At 46.4% G+C, this 20,525-nt stretch overlaps 1 protein-coding gene across 2 annotated transcripts in view; it reads right to left on the bottom strand.

The window, feature by feature from the left end:
* LOC141121784 (uncharacterized) overlaps positions 1 to 12,785 on the bottom strand; it is a 139,082-nt gene extending 126,297 nt beyond the window's left edge. The window contains exons 1-3 of one of the 2 annotated variants that reach the window (XM_073611504.1): positions 12,598 to 12,785; positions 12,388 to 12,511; positions 7,099 to 11,172 (exon numbers count right to left, since the gene is read on the bottom strand). In XM_073611504.1, the coding sequence (XP_073467605.1) occupies positions 9,926 to 11,172; positions 12,388 to 12,511; positions 12,598 to 12,729 (1,503 nt within the window). In that variant the 5' untranslated portion in view covers positions 12,730 to 12,785 and the 3' untranslated portion in view covers positions 7,099 to 9,925. Of the gene's footprint in view, positions 1 to 7,098; positions 11,173 to 12,387; positions 12,512 to 12,597 lie in introns of those variants that run through there. The other variant, XM_073611503.1, reaches the window with a different exon arrangement.
* Positions 12,786 to 20,525: the final 7,740 nt, after the last annotated feature.

Genomic DNA, 20,525 nt, shown 5'->3' with positions numbered 1-20,525 from the left:
AAAAAAAAATAGTTGAATGAATTTCACCAGCTGTGATGAATATTGGATGTATTTTATTTCATACACTGATTTCTTTGGCTCCGTCTAGTAGTCATAATGCAGTATTGTGATATTTTTACTAATGTAGGTATGTCAGGGAAAATACGCCATTATGGTCACTAGATGGAGCTGGTGATCATAGGAAATCACTTTACTATATTAGGGCAGAATTTGTAATGGTTGAATGAATGATTGTCACATTTGTCCAATGAATTTTCTAGAAGTAGACCCCTTAGTTCCTCCAGCAGACATGGATTCATACAGATAACTGAGATCATCCTCATACACTGAAAGATATAAGATAATCAAAGTAACAATATTAAACCAACCATTGATTTAAATCTGAAAATGGACATTTGGCCATTAGATGGCACTAAGTATCATAGAAGTTATCACCATCTAATGAACAAATGTAAACATGTAATGTTTAGTTTCATTTGATGGAAAACTTTCAACCAGCTCAGCAGATCGCTTCATTCCTTCAATCCCCCCATTCACACAGAAAGAATGTACATGCATTGTCATCGGGCAGATTGCTATGTAAGTTTTTTATGAATAGACCCCTAAATGTCAGGAGATGTTTATATAACGATGGGAAGTATGTTGCAGATAAATGAATAGACCTCCTAGCAATGTTATTACCAGACTGCAGCTAGGGGGAGCTCTAATGTTTAGATTGTGACCACAGCAGAGTGATCCCATCTAGCTCACATAAACCCTTTCACTGCCAGAGCAGGTTTTGCATTATTTTTGCACACATGGTAAAATGCAGATTTTGGGCCTGAAGATTAGATAAACCCCAAAACATATATTTTCTGAAAGCAGAGGCCCTGGAGAATACAATGGTGGTAATTGTTTTGGTGTTCCTCGTACACAAATGTCACCTTCATATCCGGGTTTATTTTCTACTTTCCCCATTTTCTATGGTGTGATCTTTTCTACAATACTTTGTAAAATAGTGGAAAAATTAGTGTAATAACCACAACACCTCTCCATTCACATTGGTGCCATGATGAAAATATATAAACAGGAAAAAAAGTGAAAAGATGTGCAAACATCACATTCCAAACATTCCTCAAAGTCCATTAATAAGTGTGAAGAAGAAATCGCTCCACTCCCTTATATATACACCACTTAGTGCTCGTGTCACCCCCTACCCCCTCTGGGCACCACTTACTGGAACTATATGCCCCCCACTTTCATGGTTGGGAACACACACACATTATACTGGAGATAGAGACAGAGACTTGGTGGGGACACCGAGTGGCAGGGGTGCCAAGGGTGCGGAGCACCGTGCAAGCCTTAGTCCGGGATCCGAGCCAAGGTCAAGTCCAGTTGGGCAACGAAGCATAAAAGGGTTAATCAGAAGAAGTGTGGTCAAGATCCAAGCCAGGGTTGGTTCCAATCTGGCAGCTGAGTACAAAAGGGGCAAAGAAGTAGAATGTTCAAGGTACAAATCCGAGGTCAAAGGCAAGCAGCAATCAAGAGTAGTCAAACAGGTTTCCAGGTCACAACAGGTTCAGACAGATCACACAATAGCACAGGAACAAAGGGAGACTGAAGATAATTCAGCAATTTGGCAGTGTCTGGGCTGGGCTTATATAGGGAAGTTTGAGGTCACTTTCTGTGCGCCTCCTGGGCATTTTCCCGCATTTTTCCATCAGGTAGATGTCATTTCCTGTGTGCCTCCTGGGTATTTTCCTGCCTTTTTCCATCAGGTTGAGGCCACTTCCTGTGCATGTCCTGGGCATTTTCCTGCCCTTTTCCATCAAGTATTCTGTGCAGGTGCGGGTTGGCACCCCAAGGCATCTCTGGCACATGCTCAGTTGGCACGGATTTCCTCTTGTGGCAACGCGCCATTGGTGCATGTGTAGTAAGCTGTAAACTCTTACAGGGCCCCCCCGAAGGGGCGGCCTCCAGACGCCCGTCCGGGATAAAGCTCACTGAAAGAACTGCCGGAGAAGATCTGGAGCGTGGATATGTGATTCGGGTTCCCGGGAAATCTCTTCAGGGCCGTAACCCCTCCACTGTACCAGAAATTGGCGTCCGCGGCCCCTTCTATGGCAGTCCAGGATGGCCACCACCTCATACTCCTTAATCCCTTTAATCATAGAGGGAGGCGGAGGATGGGCCCCACTTTCCCTAAAGGGGTTTGGGGCCACAGGCTTCAGGAGGGAGGCATGGAAGACAGGGTGGATCCGGTAAGTTGAGGGCAGTTTGAGTTTGTAGACAACAGGGTTTAATGGGACAGGACAGGGAAGGGCCCAATTAACTTAGGGACAAATTTCTTGGAGGGACTGGCCAACTTTAAATGCCTGGTAGACAGCCAAACCTTGTCTCCCAGTTGAAGATCCAGGTAGGACAGGGGAAAAAGAAGGGTGGTACTCCAGGTTGGCGTAGAACGGTGATTGCTTATTGGTAAAATGTATTGCGTTGTATGCAAATTCTGCGCAAGGAAGTAAAGACATCCAATTGTCTTGGACAAAGGTGGAGAAGCAACGAAGGTACTGTTCAAGAGTTTGGTTCGTGCGTTACATTTGTCCATTGGTCTGAGGGTGGTAGGCCGAAGAGTAGTGGTTCTCGATGTCTAGAGCAAGGTAGAGCTCCTTCCAGAATTTAGAGGTGAATTGGACCCCACGATCCAATACAATATTGCTGGGGACCCCATGAAGGTGTATGATCTCCTTGATAAAAGCCTGAGCTGTTTCTGGGGAGGAAGGAGTGCCAATCATAGGAATAAAATGAGCTATTTTTGTAAGGCGGTCCACAACAACAAATATGGAAGTAAACCCATGAGAAGGTGGTAGCTCCACTATGTAATCCATGCTGATCTGTTCCCAGGGTCTGGAGGGAACAGGCAGGGGGCATAGGAGACCCCATGATTTATTCTTTTCCGTTTTGCTGTGATTGCATACCGGGCAGGAATTGATGTAAGCGTGGCAGTCTGCCTTGAGTGTATGCCACCAAAAGGTTCACAAAAGTGGTTTTGGTCACCCTAAAATGCCCTGCTAACTTGTTGTCATGGCAGAGTTTGAGCACAGGAACTCTCAGTTGAAGGGGCACAAAAATAGCATGGTCATGGAAAAAAAGTCCGTCCTTTTCTTGCAGATGTTCTCCTGAGGGCATTTGGTATAGAGAGGGGGCCAGTTTAATCCTGGACTAGAGGTCATCCATAAGTAGGAAGAAATTATAGGCAGGGAGTATCGCATCTGTTGTTGGCGAGTTATCTGATGTGGGATACATGCGGGATAGAGGATCAGGTTTACAATTCTTGGATCCCGGACGGTACGCGATATGCATTTGAAATCGAGTGAAGAAGAGAGCCCATCTGGCTTGTCTAGGTCTGAGACATTTAGCTGTATGGAGGTATTCCAAATTCCTATGATCAGTGTAGACAAGTATAGGGTATGAGGCTCCTTCCAATAGATATCATCATTCTTCCAGGGCCAGTTTAATAGCAAGGAGTTCCCAGTCCCCTACATCATAGTTCCTTTCGGCTGGGGACAACTTCCCGGAAAAGAAGGCAAAAGGATGCAAGATGGCTGTGATTTCGTGGCACTGAGAAGGGACTGCCCCAACCGCAATCTCTGAAGCATCGACCTCCAAAACGTAAGGCAGGGCTGGGTCGTGATGACGAAGGACAAGGGCAGAGGTGAATTGCTTCTTGAGTTTGCCGAAAGCCGTTTGTGCTGAGGGCGACCACAGAAAAAGGCTGTTTTGCTTGGTGAGTTGTGTGATAGGTGAAATTATTGACGAGAAGCCTTTGATGAATCTTCTATAAAAATTGGCGAATCCCACAAACCTCTGCAGGCTCTTACGGTCCGAGGGTACTGGCCATTCAAGAACTGCAGTTACCTTCTGGGGGTCCATGGAGATGCCAGAAGTCGAAATAATGATTCCAAGGAATTGTATGGTATCTTTCTCAAACTCACATTTTTCAAGCTTGGCATAGAGTTTATGGGCTCGGAGGCGAAAAAGGACTTTTCGCATGTGGATGTGATGTGTCTCGAGGGAAGGTGAAAAAACAAGGATGTCATCTAGGTACACTATCATAAGGAGGTCAAGAAAATCCCGAAAGATGTCGTTCATCAAGTGTTGGAAAGTTGCTGGGGCGTTACACAGCCCAAACAGCATGACCAAATACTCAAAATGGCCAAACCTAGTACGAAAGGCCATTTTCCATTCATCGCCCTCTCTTATCCGTATTAAATTGTAGGCCCCCTGTAGGTCCAATTTTCAGAAGACCTTAGTGGTGCGGAACCTCTGAATTAGCTCAGGGACTAGAGGCAACAGGTATCGATTCTTCATTGTGACACTGTTTAATTCTCTGTAGTCGATACATGGTCTTAAAGAATGGTCTTTGTTTTCCACAAAGAGTCCAGCGCCAGCAGGAGAGGTAGAGGGCCGGATGAAGCCTTTCCTAAGATTGTCATCAATGTATTTTTGGAGGACTTCTAATTCAGGCTCAGAGAGTGGGAAGATCATCCCAAATGGTATTGCAGAACCAGGAAGAAGCTCAATAGGGCAATCATACGGCCGGTGAGGTGGCAGGGATTCAGCCCCCTTCTTGTCGAAGACGTCCAGGAAGTCTCTGTAAACCTGGGGGAGAAGAGTGTTGTCATCTGTGGAAAGGGGTTGAACCATCAAACAGGCTTGTTGTGGGAAACAGTGGACTTCAGTGGACCAATCAATCTGTGGCTGGTGCCGTCGAAGCCACGGTAACCCCAAAATAACCACAAAAATCTGGGAAGTAATCACATCCAACCGAAGATATTCCAGATGGTCTGCTTCGATGGTGGCCAATATGAGGGTGGTCTCATGGGTTATGGGACCCGAGGTTGGTGTGGAGCCATCTGCCAGATGAACGGTAAATGGCTGGGGCTTCTTGCATAGTGGGATTCCATACTTTTTGGAAAAGTGGATGTCAATAAAGCAGCTGCAAGCCCCAGAGTCAATAATGGCTGCTACTCAAATTATCCTTTCAAGTATCTGCAAAGAGAGGCAGAGAGTGAGATGTGAGGATTTAACAAAGTACGGTGAAACAGATGGGGTTCAATCCACCTACTCGGCCAAATGGGACATCCCTGAAAACAGTGACCCGCTCCACCACAATGCAGGCATAAATTGTCTAGGCGACGATGTTGTCGCTCTTCGGGTGTGAGGGGTACACATACCTAAGTTGCATCTGTTCTGCGTCATTAATTGGGGTTGATGCGTGGGTCTCAGCGGTTCTCAGGTGTGCAGCCATGGGTACTCGTGGGAGCATCCATGTGGGACAGGCCATACAGGATCGTTCCCTATGACGTTCTCTGAGTCTGCGATCAAGCTGGATAGCCAACTGAATTGTAGGTTCCAAAGTATCAGGGAGCCCCACTCTTGCTAATTCGTCTTTGAGGGGCTCGGACAGGCCCAAGCGAAACTGATGGCGCAAGGCAGCATCGTTCCATGCAGTGTCTGCAGCCCACTTGCGGAATTCCGTTACGTAGTTCTCAACAGGGCATTTCCCCTGTTGTAGAGAGGTCAACACTGTGTCAGCCATGGTGGTTCGTTGTGGTCATCATAGAGGATTTCCATGGCATCGAAGAAAGAAGACAGTGAGTGCAGTATAGGACTCTCCCTTTCCAAAAGCTGATGGGCCCATGCTTGAGGTTCTTCTTTAAGTAAGGCTACTATGAACCCGACCTGTGTATCCTCTGAAGAGAAGGTCCTAGGCTGTAAGGTAAAGTATAGCCGACAGGCATTCCTGAAAGCCCAGAACTTGTGGCGAACCCCTGAAAAGCGTTCCGGCATAGCAACCTGTGGTTCAGTAGCTGGAGTAGAGATGGGCTGCTCCATAGCCATAACAGGTGGTTCCGCAGGGCTCAGAACTGAAGGATTGGCCATTGCAGTCAGCCGACCTTCCAGTTGAAAGTACTCCTCTTGTATGGACGTCAGAGCCTGAGACACAGAGGCCACTTGTTGGCACAGGGTCTCGAAGGTGGAGTACTCCCCTCAGTCTCAGACATGGCTGGATTATTCTGTCACGAGGGCCACGTACCTGATGTTTGGCCGAAGTAGTGGGGAGGCCTCCCTTGCACCTCGGGTCCTTTAAGCCTGTGGAGATGGAGACAGGGACTTAGTGGGGACACCAAGTGGCAGGGGTGCCAAGGGTGCGGAGCACCGTGCAAGCCTTAGTTCGGGATCCGAGCCAAAGTCAAGTCCAGTTGGGCAACGAAGCATAAAAGGGTTAATCAGAAGAAGAATGGTCGAGATCCAACCTGGGGTCGGTTCCAATCTGGCAGCTGAGTAAAAAAGGGGCAAAGAAGTAGAATGGTTAAGGTACAAATCCAAGGTCAAAGGCAAGCAGCAAACAAGAGTAGTCAAACAGGTTTCCAGGTCACAACAGGTTCAGACAGATCACACACTAGCACAGGGACTGAAGATAATCCAGCAATTTGGCAGTGTCTGGGCTAGACTTATATAGGGATGTTTGAGGTCACTTCCTGTGCGCTTCCTGGGCATTTTCCTGCCTTTTTTCCATCAGGTTGATGTCACTTCCTGTGCGCCTCCTGGGTATTTCCCCGCCTTTTTCCATCAGGTTGAGGTGACTTCCTGTGCGTGTCCTGGGCATTTTCCTGCCCTTTTCCATCAAGTATTCTGCGCAGGTGCGGGTTGGCACCATGAGGCGTCTTTGGCGCATACTCAGTTGGCACGGATTTCCTCTTGTGGCAACGCGCCATTGGTGCATGCGTAGTAAGCCGTGCACTCTAACAGCTTTCCAAACTGATGCTCGATGGTTTCTATATACGCCCACTATGTTTGTTAGGCTCCACTATCCCACCTAAGGGCCTAGCATGGTGGCTGCCACTGGGTAGAAGAGAGAGAGAGACCAGTGAACATCCGCTCGCTGATCCCCATAGCTAGAATGACCCCGGAAGTGATATTTATTACGTTACTTCCAGGTTTAATTGCTATCATTCCTGACCGCTGTGGCCGGAGAAGCTGTGCATTATTATTATTATTATTATACAGAATTTATATAATGCAACAGTTTGCGCAGCACTTTTAAGTCCTGGAGGTGAGTATGGGAGGAGGTAACAAGGTTGCTAGAGAGCAGGAGGCGTTGGGAGGAGCGGAGAGGACGATTTGGGCGATATCTGCAGATGAGTTTAGTGATGTAGCTGAGGGTGATACTGTGGATGGCTTTGCATGTTGTGCTTAGTGTAACAGAATCGCTTCCCTCTCTGCTTGAGTGCTTCCGTCATATACCGCTTCCTATAGTCTAAAGATAGATATCAGATATTATAGCCGCATATTGCAACCAAGAACTAGGCAGGACTCATTTGGCTGCAAAGCTGGAACACATTTATTTGAACAAACTAACACAGAATATATACACCATAGGAGGACACCCCCCTCCTGATCATATTACCTAACAATACAAACTGCACACAGGAATATAATTAGAACAGACAGACATATACTATAAACATTACGTTAATTAGCCACCTGGATGACTGATAGGTTTCATTCCAGGTCAGATTTGCCAACTTCTACAATACTGAATACAGTGTACTGGACAATACACATTATTACAAGTATAAACACAACCCACAATGGTTTGCTTAGCAGACAGACAATAGATGAATTAGCACAAATTACAATGGGTGAAAGACCCTTAGGAGGCACACTAGACCTACTTGCAATAAACACATTATAGAAGGCAACCCCAGACAGGTGGATTGCTGATGACATCAACATCTGCTATGAGTCATATAGTGTGGAGCCATCCTTGCTGGAAATGTGGCACCTAGGCCCTTAACATGGACCCTGGGCTTAGAGTCCCAGAATCAGTGTGTCTTGGGGAGACATGAATCCAAAGTAACTAACAAGACCACTCCACGGATACCCCAGGCATACACTTTCCAAAGAGCAGTGTTCCCTTAAATGCCAGGGCCCATAATGGGTAAGAGGCTTACTCCCAGTCCTCTCCAAAAGCCCCTGTCCTGGCTAGGTCTGTCACAATTAGTATTTTTAATTTTATACGGTGGGGGAGGGGAAGCCAGTGAAGGGATTGGCAGAGAGGAGCAGCAGTCATGAATTGGTTAGTAGGGGGTGTTAGTCTAGCAGCAGCATTCATAATAGACTGAAGGGGGAATAGCCTGTGTAAAGATCAACCAGTGAGGAGAGAGTTGCAGTAGTCAAGGAGGAAAATAACCAAGGAGTGAATAAGAAGTTTTGTGGTGTCGTTAGTCAGTAATGGGATCATTCTGGAAATGTTGTGGAGGTTAAGGCGGCAAGATGTAGCCAGTGATTGGATGTGGGGGCTGAAGGAGAGGTCAGAGTCTAGGATTACACCCAGCACCCTGGCGTGTGTGGAGGAACCAATAGTTGTGCCTCTGATATTGATGGTAAAGTCATGGGGAGGGGATCGGGGAGGAGGAAATAGTACAAGCTCAGTTTTAGAAAGATTAAGTTTGAGTAAATTATGTAACATCCACACTGATATGTCGCTCTGTAAGTTTGTGATATGTGAGGAGATTGAGGGAGTAAGAATGGAGCCTGGAAAGGCTTTTAAAATGTCACCTATTGGCCAATATTGAGTACCAAAGTTTGTCATCATTTCATCAGCACACACAATTTTACGGCTGGACATGTTGGGTATCTATTTACTCGGCATAACCTCATCTTTTATATTTTACCAAAAACTGGGTAAAATATTGGAATTGTGCTCTAAAATTACACTTAATGTATTTCTTACTGAAATTCACACTTGATAAACCACTGAGCTAATATCATGTGACACAAGAAATTTGAACTACCACCCTTTTATTCTCCAGGGACTCTGCTTTAAGAAAATATATGTTTAGGGGTTATAAACTAATCTTCAGGACATGTGTGAAAAAAAATACAAAAACAGGTCTGACAGTAAAAGTGTTAATGTAAGCTAGAAGGGATCAGTCTGCTGTGTTCAGTGTAATGTAACATCACCATCAGTAAATTTAGTGCACAACACCATTATGGACACTAGATGGAGCCAATGATCATATGAAAAAAACTTGTCACATTCATTCGACTAAAGCGGAGGGCCACCCTGGAAAAAAAAATGCCACCAAAATTCCTAAAAAAATAAAAAAAAAACATTTGAAAAAAAAATAAAAATTATACTTACCTAAACCCTTGTTGCTAGGCAGTCTTCCTAATCTGCCTCTTCCTATTCCGCGGCGTGTTCTTCTGCTCGGTGAGCGGCCCCGTTGTCTTCTGGGAACTGTGTGTGTTCCCAGAACACCACGGGGCCATTCACAGATCGCTCGCGCGTGCGCAGTAGGAAACTGGCAGTGAAGCCGCAAGGCTCCACTGCCTGTTTCCCTTACCTAGGATGGCGGTGCCGGGACACGAGAGATGGGGGACGGTTCGGCCTCGGGCGGCCGACATCGCGGGCACTCAGGACAGGTAAGTCTACTTATTTAAAGTCAGCAGTTACAGTGTTTGTAGCTGCTGACTTTAAATTTTTTTTTTAGCTGGCCGGAATCCTGCTTAATATATTTTAAAATAGACCTCTAAGTGTTTGTGAAAGCTTACACCACAAACTGTATTAAGCCAATGAGAGATAATGACTCCATTTTTATTTGTCTACTGCTATCAATGGCCACTACGGTACAACACTTCATCCATGTCTTTGGCGATCTCTGATTTTCTTATGAACTATTTGTTACATGATGAAGATCAGCCATGGAGTATATCTGAGGTGTATATCAGGGTGTGCTTCTTCCCCACATGAGAGCTGTGATGTCCAGCAACATTCATATAGAAGACATTTCCTGCGCTCAAGGCACTAATACACCTCAAGGGTTGTGTGTGATCCCTGATGTATAGGAAAACAGGACTTCAGTGAGGAACAATTCCCTCACTCAGGACAGGAAAGTGGCTTCGGCCCTGTGTGCAATCTCTGATGTTTGTAAAGACAGGACTTCTGTGAAAAACATTTCCTGCACTCAGCACAGGAATATGGCTTCTCCCCCGTGTGGGATCTCTGATGTCTGGAAAGGGTGGACTTCATTGAAAAACATTTCCCACAACCAGGACAGGAATATGGCTTCTCCCCTGTGTGAGACCTCTGATGTCTGTAAAAATTAGACTGCACTGAAAAACATTTCCCGCACTCAGGACAGGAATATGGCTTCTCCCCCGTGTGAGATCTCTGATGCATGGAAAGACTGGACTTCTCTGAAAAACATTTCCCACAAAGAGGACATGAATATGGCTTTTCCCCTGTGTGAGACTTCTGATGTCTGTAAAGATTGAACTTCTGTGAAAAACATTTCCCACACTCAGAGCAAAAATATGGCTTCTCCTCAGTGTGCAACCTCTTATGTTTTTCAAGATTGGACTGATTTGAAAAACATTTATCGCACTCAGAACAGGAATACGGCTTCTCCCCTGTGTGAGATCTTTGATGTGTGTATAAATGCGAGGTCCGTGAAAAACATTTCCCGCACTCAGAACAGGGATACGGCTTCTCCCCCGTGTGAGACCTCTGATGTATGAAAAGTTCAGCTTTTTGTACAAAACATTTCCCGCACTCAGGACAGAAATACGGCTTCTCCCCTGTGTGCACTCTTTGATGTGTGTAAAGATGCGAAATCCGTGAATAAGATTTTCCACACTCAGAACAGGAATACGGTTTTTCTCCCGTATGAGATATTTTATGGTCATTAAGTTTTGATTGAAAAAGAAAACGCTTCCCGCACTCCGGACAGGAATATGGCTTCTCCCCCGTGTGAAAAATTTTATGCACTTTAAGTTGGGATTTAAAACGGAAACACTTCCCACACTCCGGACAGGAATGTGGCTTATCTCCTGTGTGAGATCTTTTATGCCTATTAAATTTGGATTTAGAATGGAAACACTTCCCGCAATCAGTACAGGAAAACCTCTTATCTGTTGGAAGGGCGGCACCGTCCCCCACAGTCTGAGGTTCCTCAGGATAAGAGGAATATGATGGTCCATCTACACTGTGTGGTGCTGGATGGACATTTGAGGTAGTCGGGTTTTCTCCTGGACTATACTGTGTGATGTCCTCATCTTCTACTTTACAGTCTGGAGACAAAGTGAGACAATCCTCTGAGGTTTTCCTCATCTCCCGTCCATCTACTAAAATAGAAATAAAAAGATTATTACTAGACATGAGCAGATTGGTTCCCCTAAACCAGGACTCCACCCACATCAGGAAGTTTGGTCTCCGAGGATCTTACAATTCCCCCCTCAAGGTAATTAGTAAATGGATCCTCTGATCTCCTACCAGATCATTTCTTTATTCATGGACCTTAGTCAGAGAGTGAGGAAACAACAACTGTCTTTTATAGGAGTCAGTGATGAGGGGATTATAGGATAAGTGTCCCCACACCCTCTATCACTCATTGTCATCTTCCCAACACAAGAAGTCCTACACTTCCTTATTTAGTCCATGATTTAGTCATGAATAACAGCGGGCTAAGCCACACCAGAGGTCATAGAGTGAGAATGGGGGGAGAACCACCAAGATGAAGACTGGACTGATCCTGAAGACCATCATCATTGGGTTATTGACTCCTCCCCATTATCACTTTCTGTTTAAGGTTCCATAGTTTGAGAATATTATCACATTATTATCAACATGTAAAAGTCTGTGCTCCAATCAGGTAATCAGATATAAAATGTCCAGCTGGTAGAAAATGGGTGTAACAAAAGAGAATACATATTATGTTTATATAAAGCAGTGGGGAGAGGGGAGAGAGCAGAAGTCGGGACTATGTAATGTACAGTATATTGTATAAGATAGAAAAATACAAAATACAGAGAGGACTATATAGTATCAGAATTATGTAATGTACAATATAGAGTATATAGTGCAGGGGTCAGGAGTATGTAATGTACAATATAAATTATATGATGTAAGGGTCAGCAATCAGTGGATTAGTAATTGTTCACATGAGACACATGCAGAGGTCCCACACTGCTGCCTCCCATCTCCTGAGACTGAATATATTGTTTATATTAGATTTATTTACTAAAGGCAAATCCACTTTGCACTACAAGTGCACTTGGAAGTGCAGTTGCTGTAGATCTAAGGGGGACATGCAAGGAAAATAAAAAACAATTTTTTTACTTGTAGATGATTGGATAATAGAAATCAGAAGAGCTTCTCCTCATTTCAGATCTTCCCCTCAGATCCACAGCAACTGCACTTCCAAGTGCACTTGTAGTGCAAAGTGGAGTTGCCATTAGTAAATCAACCCCAATGTGTTTATCAATGTATTTATCAGATGATGGGGGATCTAGGTGGAGCCTCCGTACTGCTCTCTCCTTTACAATAAAGTCTCCTCTTACCCGGTGATGTGAGGGGCGGCTGATTGTCCATCATGACGTCCTTGTAGAGATCCTTGTGTCCTTCTAAATACTCCCACTCCTCCATGGAGAAATAGATAGTGACATCCTGACACCTTATAGGAACCTGACACACACAATGATACAGTCACCATCCAGACACATCCCTTGTCTGTTACTGGATAATGTCTCAGAATTCCCAGCACCGCTCACCTCTCCTGTCAGCAGCTCCATCATCTTCTTGGTGACTTTTAGAATCTTCTGTGTGTTGTGTCTTGTAGGGATCGGGGATGGAGGTGGGGGGATGGTGATGGGATTCGGGATTCTCGAGGATCTTGTGGTCATATTATGAGATCTTCTTCTTGTCTCATGTTCAGTCGATTTCTTAATTATTACTGTACAGTTCTGTGTTATACAAAGATAAATATCACTCTCCCATAATCCCTCATCTCTATGATCAGCTCTATATTTATTCTCCAGGGATTGGTCACAATGTGCCCGATTCAGCAAAGGACAGGCATCTCCATCCAATGATATGATTACAATGTGGTCAGATTTATAACTCCTTCTAGAAGTCATATAATAGAGCCACTAATGTGTTACTAGTAAGGCTCACTGACCCACCAGGAAATTTTACCCATGGATTTAGTGGTCAGTGGGCGTGGCATGCTGGTAATCATGGGTCTCGCTGATTGGACTAAAGCTGAAATTGTTCTTTTGTAAAAACAATGCCGCCATCTTGTGCTATAACCAAATATCCTATAGTATGTACACTTCATGTAATCATAGTACTTGTGTGCAGGGCCTCTGATAAGGGGGTACCACCGGCCCTGCTGTACGGGGCACTGGCCCTGTTAGCTCCAGAGGGGGGCCCGGGAAACCAACATGTCCATCTGCAGATGCTAAGCTACATTCTGTTTGATTACTGTCATTCTATCGGCTCAGTGCTCTGCATGTTAACTGCTCTCCCTCTCTGCTCTATCAGTGTGACTTGTTCATGTTCCCTTCTGATTGTAACCTTGTTTTTCTTCACTTCCTCCCTCCAGATTCTTGCCATACTCACTCTTCTTCTCAGATATGCCCCCATCCCCCTTTCCTACAATCAACCTCCGATCCTTCTCCCTGATATCTCTAAATGTGTCCTGGTGGCTCCCTGCAGTTTTTCACTCCTGTACTCCTCGTTCTGTCTGATCTATCTGGTCTGCTGTCTGCCCAGCCTATATTATCTTCCCTGTTGTCTCATCACTCCCCCGACCAGCTGAATTCTGTTATGCCTTTATCTTCTCCCAGCACAGCTTAGTGTACTATATTTAGCCGGGCTTCCCACTCCTCTCCCACTATGGGTAGCCGGGCTTCCCACGCCTCTCCCACTATGGGTAGCCGGGCTTCCCACTCCTCTCCCACTATGGGTAGCCGGGCTTCCCACTCCTCTCCCACTATGGGTAGCCGGGCTTCCCACTCCTCTCCCACTATGGGTAGCCGGGCTTCCCACTCCTCTCCCACTATGGGTAGCCGGGCTTCCCACTCCTCTCCCACTATGGGTAGCCGGGCTTCCCACTCCTCTCCCACTATGGGTAGCCGGGCTTCCCACTCCTCTCCCACTATGGGTAGCCGGGCTTCCCACTCCTCTCCCACTATGGGTAGCCGGGCTTCCCACTCCTCTCCCACTATGGGTAGCCGGGCTTCCCACTCCTCTCCCACTATGGGTAGCCGGGCTTCCCACTCCTCTCCCACTATGGGTAGCCGGGCTTCCCACTCCTCTCCCACTATGGGTAGCCGGGCTTCCCACTCCTCTCCCACTATGGGTAGCCGGGCTTCCCACTCCTCTCCCACTATGGGTAGCCGGGCTTCCCACTCCTCTCCCACTATGGGTAGCCGGGCTTCCCACTCTTCTCCCACTATGGGTAGCCGGGCTTCCCACTCCTCTCCCACTATGGGTAGCCGGGCTTCCCACTCTTCTCCCACTATGGGTAGCCGGGCTTCCCACTCCTCTCCCACTATGGGTAGCTGAGCTTCCCACTCCTCTCCCACTAAAGGTAACTGGGCTTTCCACTCCTCTCCCACTATAGGTAGCTGGGCTTCCCACTCCTCTCCCCCTATATGTAGCTGGGCTTCTCACTCCTCTCCCACTATATGTATAGCTATGCTTCCCACTCCTCTCCCACTATATGTAGCTGTAATTATATGCCTCACTCCTCTCCCATTATATGTAGCTGGGCATCCCACTCCTCTCCCACTATATGTAGCTAGGCTTCCCACTCTCCTCCCACTATATGTAACTGGCCTTACCACTATGTAGCTGGGCTTCCCACTCCTCTCCCACTATATGTAGATGGGCTTCTCACTCCTCTCCCACTATATCTAGCTGTAGCTATATGTCCCACTCCTCTCCCACTATATGTAGCTGGGCTTCCCAATCCTCTCCCCCAGTCTGGTTGCCTTCCTCTATTCTGTACAACTCTTCTCTCCCCTCCCTACACCAAATCTATATGTTACTGATTAACTCTTTCTATTTAATGGTTTACTGACTGATCTATTTCAAATTCACCCAAAAAACGGACGTTCCGCTTTAAGTTCTCCTCCACCTCTGCCACATTTGGCATGTGTCATTTTGTTTTGGGGGCAGATACTTGGTTTTGACAGGTACTCGCTTCCACTTCCACTCAGATTACCTATGCAATCTGAGCAAAAGTTCTCCTCCTTCCTCCCTGTCTCCAACCTTCTGGGACACATCACACGTCCAAGAAGACTGCAGGGCCAGTTAGATAGAGCAGCATGGCTTGCACATGCACAGCGGGCAGGCGGATGTGAAACAGAAAGCAGCACAGCCAGCTGTAGCGATGGGCCGAACACTTCCCGGTTTGGTTCACACAAGAACATTTCGAACAGGCAAAAAGTCCTACCGAACATGCGAACTCTATTAAAGTCTATGGGACACGAACATGGAAAATCAAAAGTCCTAATTGTAAAGGCTTATATGCAAGTTATTTGCCATAAAACGTGTATAGGGACCTGGATACTGCCCAGGGACATGCATCAATGCAAGAAAAAGTTTTTAAAACAATCGTTTTTAAAGGAGCAGTGATTTTAATGATGCTTAAAGTTGAACAATAAAAATAAAATACTCCATTAAATATAGTGCCTGGGGGTCCCCTTAGTCTGCCTGTAAAGTGGTGCATCTATGCAATGCTAGAACATGCTGCAGCAATAATGACATTTCTAAAGGAAAAAGTAATTTAAACTTGCTCATGGCTGTAATGTATTGCCGACTCCCGGCAATACAGATTTAAAAAAGGAATGAATAAAAAAAATGCGTGGGATCCCCTCTAGTCCACACGAGGCCATTTGGATCTGGTATGGATTTTAAGGGGAACCACAAAAAAAAAAAACTGATGTGGGGTCCCCCAAAAGGCATACCTGAACCTTATGCGAGCATGCAGCCTGGCAGGTCAGAATGGGGGGGAGGGAGTGCCAGTCCCCACCTCCTGAACAATATCAGGCCACATACCCTCAACATGGAGGAGTGGGTGCTTTAATGCAGGGGGGCTCTGTGCCCCCCCACCCCAAAAGCACCTTGTCCCCATGTTGATGGGGACAATGGGCTCTTCCCGACAACCCTGAGCTGTGGCTGTTGAGGTCTGCGGGTGAAGGGGCTTATCAGAATCTGGAAGGGGGCCCCCAATGGACCAGGAAAATAGGAAAAAATGAAAACGCTCCACCCCATTAGAAGCTACCCTCCGTATGTGCTCTCTTCCCTTTAACAGCTCTTATATAGGCAAGGGCGGAGCCCACCAGTGACGGTCGGGCTGCCATCGGGCGGCGTGATTGACAGTGGATTGCATCGCAGAACACTTTTTTATTTATTAATAGATTTGTCAAAAACGGTCTCTAGTGGATTTTACTTAGACACTTTTTTGGTGAGTGGGTAGGGGTGTGATGTATCCGATACCCATTCACATGGGTGGGGTCGGGAACTGGAGGCCCCCTTTGTTAAATGGGGCTTCCAGATTCCGATAAGCCCCCTGCCCGCAGGCCCCAGCAACCACAGCCCAGGGTTGTTGGGTAGAGGCCCTTGTACCCATCAACATGGGGACAAGATGCTTTGGGGTGGGAGGGCACAGTGCCCCCCTGCCCTAAAGCACCCACCCCTCCATGTTGAGGGCATGTAACCTGATATTGTTCAGGAGGGAGGGGCGCTCGTTCCCCCCCATCCTGACCTGCCAAGCTGCATGCTCGCATAAGGGTCTGGTAACATGGGACACGGTGCTTTGGGGTGGGAGGATGCAGAGCGTGGGGCATACCGTCTTTTTCTTTATTTTTTTAATAGCCGCAAGTGATTTTAAATGGGATTTTTTTTCTTTAGAAATGTCAGTTTTGCTGTAGCATATTCTGTATATAATACAAATGCGCCACTTTACAGGCACACTAAGGGGACCCCAGGCACGATATTTAACCACTTCCCACCCGGCCTATAGCAGAATGACGGCCAGGCGGTGGTTCAGTTATCCTGACTGGGCATCATATAACATCCAGCAGGATAACAGCCACCGTGCGCCCGTGGGGGCGCGCATCACGGCGATCGGTGGTGTGGTGTGTCAGTCTGACACACCGCTACACTGATCTCGGTAAAGAGCCTCTGACGGAGGCTCTTTACCACGTGATCAGCAGTGTCCAATCACGGCTGATCATGATGTAAACAGGAAAAGCAGTTAATCAGCTTTTCCCCACTCACATCTGACAGACGCGAGTAGAGGAGAGCCGATCAGCGGCTCTCCTGACAGGGGGGTCTGTGCTGATTGTTTATCAGTGGAGCCCTCCCCCCGCGAATGCCCACACTGGACCACCAGGGACACCACCAGGACTGCCCACAATAGATGGATGACCAGGGATGCCACCCTAGACCGCCAGGGATGCCAGTAAGTGCCCAAACAATGCCAATCAGTGCCCACACATCTTTCCAGTCAGTGCCAGTTAGTCAGTGCCTGCTAGGTGTCTCCTCATCAATGATGCCCAGCAGTGCCATTCATAAGTGTCCATCAGTGCCCATCCGTTCCCACCTATCAGTGCCCACCCATAAGTACCCATCAGTGCTGCCTATCAGTGCCCATCGTTGCTGTATACCAGTGCCACCTATCAGTGCCCATCAGTGCCGCCTATCAGTGCCACCTATCAGTGCCCATCATCAGTGCCAACTCATTGGTGCCACCTTATCAGTGCCCATTATTGCAGTCTCATCAGTGCCCGTCAGTGAAGAAGAAAACTTATTTATATACAAAATTTTATAACGGAAACAAAGAAAAACTATTTTTTTTCCAACATTTTGTTCTTTTTTTATTTGTTGCGCAAAAAAATAAAAAATGCCAGCAGTGATCAAATACCACCAAAAGAAAGCTCTATTTGTGGGAACAAAATGATAAAACATTTGTTTGGGTACAGTGTAGCATGACCACGCAATTGTCATTCAAAGTGTGACAGTGCTGAAAGCTAAAAATTGGCTTGGGCAGGAGGGGACAAAAGTGCCTGGTATTGAAGTGGTTAACCACTTCCCGCCTGCCCTATAGCGGATTGACGTCCGGGAAGTGGTTCCGTTATCCTGACTGGGCGTCATATGACGTCCAGCAGGATAACATGCCGCCGCGCGCCCCCGGGGGCGCGCATCGCGGCGATCGGTGGAGCGGTGTGTCAGCCTGACACACCGCTACACCGATCTTGGTAAAGAGCCTCCGGCGGAGGCTCTTTCCCACGTGATCAGCCGTGTCCAATCACGGCTGATCACGCTGTCAATGGTAAGAGCCGTTGATCGGCTTTTCCTCACTCGCGTCTGACAGACGCGAGTAGAGGAGAGCCGATCAGCGGTTCTCCTGACAGAGGGGGTCAGCACTGATTGTTTATCAGCACAGCCCCCCCTCAGATCACCACACTGGACCACCAGGGATCTCCGCTAGGACCACCAGGGAAGGGGCAACATGTGGATGGCCAGGTATGTACCCCATGGCCATCCACATGTGCCCAATGTGCCCAATCTGTGCCAATCAGTGCCCACAAATGGGCACTGATTGGCACCATTATGTTCCAGCAATGCCCCCAATATGTTTTATGAGTGCCACCTGTCAGTGCCCATCTGTGCCCACCCATCAGTGCCCATCAGTGCCACCCATAAGTACCCATCAGTGCCACCCATATGTACCAATAAATGCCACCTACGAGTGCCCATCAGTGCCGCCTATGAATGCCCATCAGTGCCGCATACCAGTGCCACCTATCAGTGCCCATCAGTGCCACCTATCAGTGCCCATCAGTGCCGCCTATCAGTGCCCATCATCAGTGCCACCTCATTGGTGCCACCTCATCGGGGCCGCCGTATCAGTGCCCGTCATTGAAGGAGAAAACGTACTTATTTACAAAAAATTTTAATAGAAACAAAGAAAAACTTGTTTTTTTTTTCGAAATGTTTGGTCTTTTTTTATTTGTTGTGCAAAAAATAAAACCGCAGAGGTGATCAAATACCACCAAAAGAAAGCTTTATTTGTGGGAACAAAATAATAAAACATTTGTTTGGGTACAGTGTAACATGACCGCGCAATTGTCATTCAAATTGCGACAGCGCTGAAAGCCGAAAATTGGCTGGGCGGGAAGGTGTCTAAGTGCCTGGTATTGAAGTGGTTAAAGGAATAATTTTTATTGATACATATCCCCTAGGGCAGTACCCAGACCCCATGCCCCTTTTAAGGCCAATCAATTTCATATAATGCAGTTTTTTTCTTTATTTTTTCTATCTGTACTTTTTTTTATTCAGCTGTCAGCGGGGAAACCCATTGACAGCTTATGACTCACAGGTTATTAAGGACACCATGGCCGCCTTCCCGGGCCCCATTCCTTAACAACCAGCTTATACTGTGCCCCTGATTGGGCCAAGCTTTGCCTAACAATGGCCTGTGCCCTGATTGGGCTAAGCTTTGCCTAACAATGGCCTGTGCCCTGATTGGGCTAAGCTTTGCCTAACAATGGCCTGTGCCCTGATTGGGCTAAGCTTTGCCTAACAATGGCCTGTGCCCTGATTGGGCTAAGCTTTGCCTAACAATGGCCCTGCTTGTGTGGATGTGATTATTGATTTGAACAGTGTTTCTTAACCAGGGGTTCTGCTGCAATTCACCATTGTGGTGGATGTATATCTGTCCAATTCAAAAGATATATATCAGTGATTACTTCCCTATTGTGCCACATCTCTAGATGCAGACCATTGTAAATTCACCTTGAGTTTGGACTCTAACTTTCTGTAGCGGTCTTACAAGCACAATTTTTTTTAGAAAAAATAAAATTTGAATTAAAAAATAAGACAACAGTAAAGTTAGTCCATTTTTTAAATATTGTGAATGATAATGTTACGCTGAGTAAATTGATATCTAACATGTCATGCTTCAAAATTGCACCCGCTCGTGGAATGGCAGAGCTGCCATCAGGGGGGTAATGCATTTACAACAGTAAGGGGCGCCATGCTGTGCATTACAGAAACAATCTCTGCTGATTCTGTTCTCTGTGGCATTGAGCTCAGACATTGAGCTCTTTACTGCCACCTCTGGCTACTATGTGCATGTGCACCCCTCGTGTACTCTGCTTCTCTGTGCCAGCAACATGTCAGCTTTGTGAAATGAGCTGGGACCAGGTAGGAAGATCTTCTTTACAAGTAGGGGCTGTGAAGGAAAGGAAGGGGGGGTGGAGGGCTGATATATATATATATATAGATATATGTATAGATATATATATCTATCTATATCTCTATCTATAGATATATCTATAGATAGAGATATATATATATATATATATATATATATATATATATATATATATATATATATATATATATAGAGAGAGAGAGGGAGGGAGAGAGAGAGAGAGAGAGAGAGGAGAGAGAGAGAGAGAGAGAGAGAGAGAGAGAGAGGAGAGAGAGAGGAGAGAGGAGAGAGAGAGAGAGAGAGAGAGAGAGAGAGAGAGAGAGAGAGAGAGAGAGAGAGAATGTGTGTGTGGGGGGGCTGATATATATATATATATATATATACACACATACATACATACAAACACTGACAGGTGTATGAGGGGTCAGATATATATACAGGTATGAAGGGGGCAGACATATAAACAGG

This window comes from Aquarana catesbeiana, unplaced genomic scaffold (assembly GCF_042186555.1).
Source record: "Aquarana catesbeiana isolate 2022-GZ unplaced genomic scaffold, ASM4218655v1 unanchor231, whole genome shotgun sequence".
NCBI classification, from domain to species: Eukaryota; Metazoa; Chordata; class Amphibia; order Anura; family Ranidae; genus Aquarana; species Aquarana catesbeiana.
Note: the sequence above shows the minus strand (reverse complement) of the source record. Positions and strands in the feature narration are given on the sequence as shown.